The sequence below is a fragment of the Kuraishia capsulata genome, genomic scaffold (assembly GCF_000576695.1).
Source record: "Kuraishia capsulata CBS 1993 genomic scaffold, Kuraishia_capsulata_scaffold_3, whole genome shotgun sequence".
Taxonomy (NCBI): Eukaryota; Fungi; Ascomycota; class Pichiomycetes; order Pichiales; family Pichiaceae; genus Kuraishia; species Kuraishia capsulata.
The window spans coordinates 1-865 of record NW_019172952.1 but is presented as its reverse complement, the minus strand read 5'-3'; the positions used below and the strand labels follow the sequence as shown (position 1 = coordinate 865).

General features: G+C 45.7%; 1 protein-coding gene across 1 annotated transcript; it reads right to left on the bottom strand.

Annotated features, from left to right (window-relative positions):
- Nucleotides 1–230: 230 nt before the first annotated feature.
- Nucleotides 231–864, bottom strand: KUCA_T00002237001 (uncharacterized protein; the record flags this gene model as incomplete). Its single annotated transcript, XM_022602470.2, has 2 exons — nt 231–263; nt 319–864. Coding segments are annotated over 2 exons (579 nt in total), but the record flags the coding sequence as incomplete, so codon positions are not given.
- Nucleotide 865: the final 1 nt, after the last annotated feature.

Sequence of the window (865 nt, the reverse complement as noted above, 5' to 3'; positions counted from 1 at the left end):
TCTCACAAGGGGGTGTTCTGTTTCGAACGCTGGTCTTCTGGTTTCCATACCCATTCTTGCTGCGATAGCTGCCTGTCCGAATCCATTGCTTGTCGTCTTCAGGGTTTCAAGCCATGCTCTAAACTTTGGGTCAAGAGCCTCATATATTAAATATCCGTTGGCAAACAAAGTATCGCCTCCTATGAAGTCGCCGTTTTCGGCTTGCGGCAAAAGATCGAACCTCATCGTGGTTAACCCGGCACTATTACGCTCATAAGGAACATCTGAGTGCCATACTTGTGATGTTAGACCATTCACCGAATTCTCATCCTTATACACAATATGAGACCAAGGCAAATCAGGAATGATCCCACTTTGATGTTGTATATGTGGTTCTCCGAAGTAAGAGGTAAACTTGATTTGTTCTCTGATGTAGAGGTCATCCTGATCTCTGAACAAAACTACTCCTCTTTCAGCTGCAAGACGGGCCAAGTCATTCTTCTGTTCATCAGTGAGCTCGGTCAGCTTCAATCCAACAATCTCGGTACCACAGTATGGAGTCAAATGAATAACTTCTTTGGCAGCCTTGAGAAGCGCACTTTTCTCAGGACTGGAAAGAGCACCCTTATCCTGGTAACCAGTTTTCTCAACAGAAGGTTCCATTTTCCATTCGGCGTAATTGGGATACTGAATTCCTTGTTCTCTGGCATAGACATAGGCAGACACGCCGTCGGGGGTTCTGTAGTTTGGAAATACCCTACGAAGGTCTTCTGGAAGAGTAAAGTCAAATGGCTGGTTGGACCATCTTGGCTTCCCGTCAGAAGAATCCCCAACAGCTATGAGTTTTCCCTCACTCGAAGAGGTTGCTTTCTCTTGAACTTCGGTA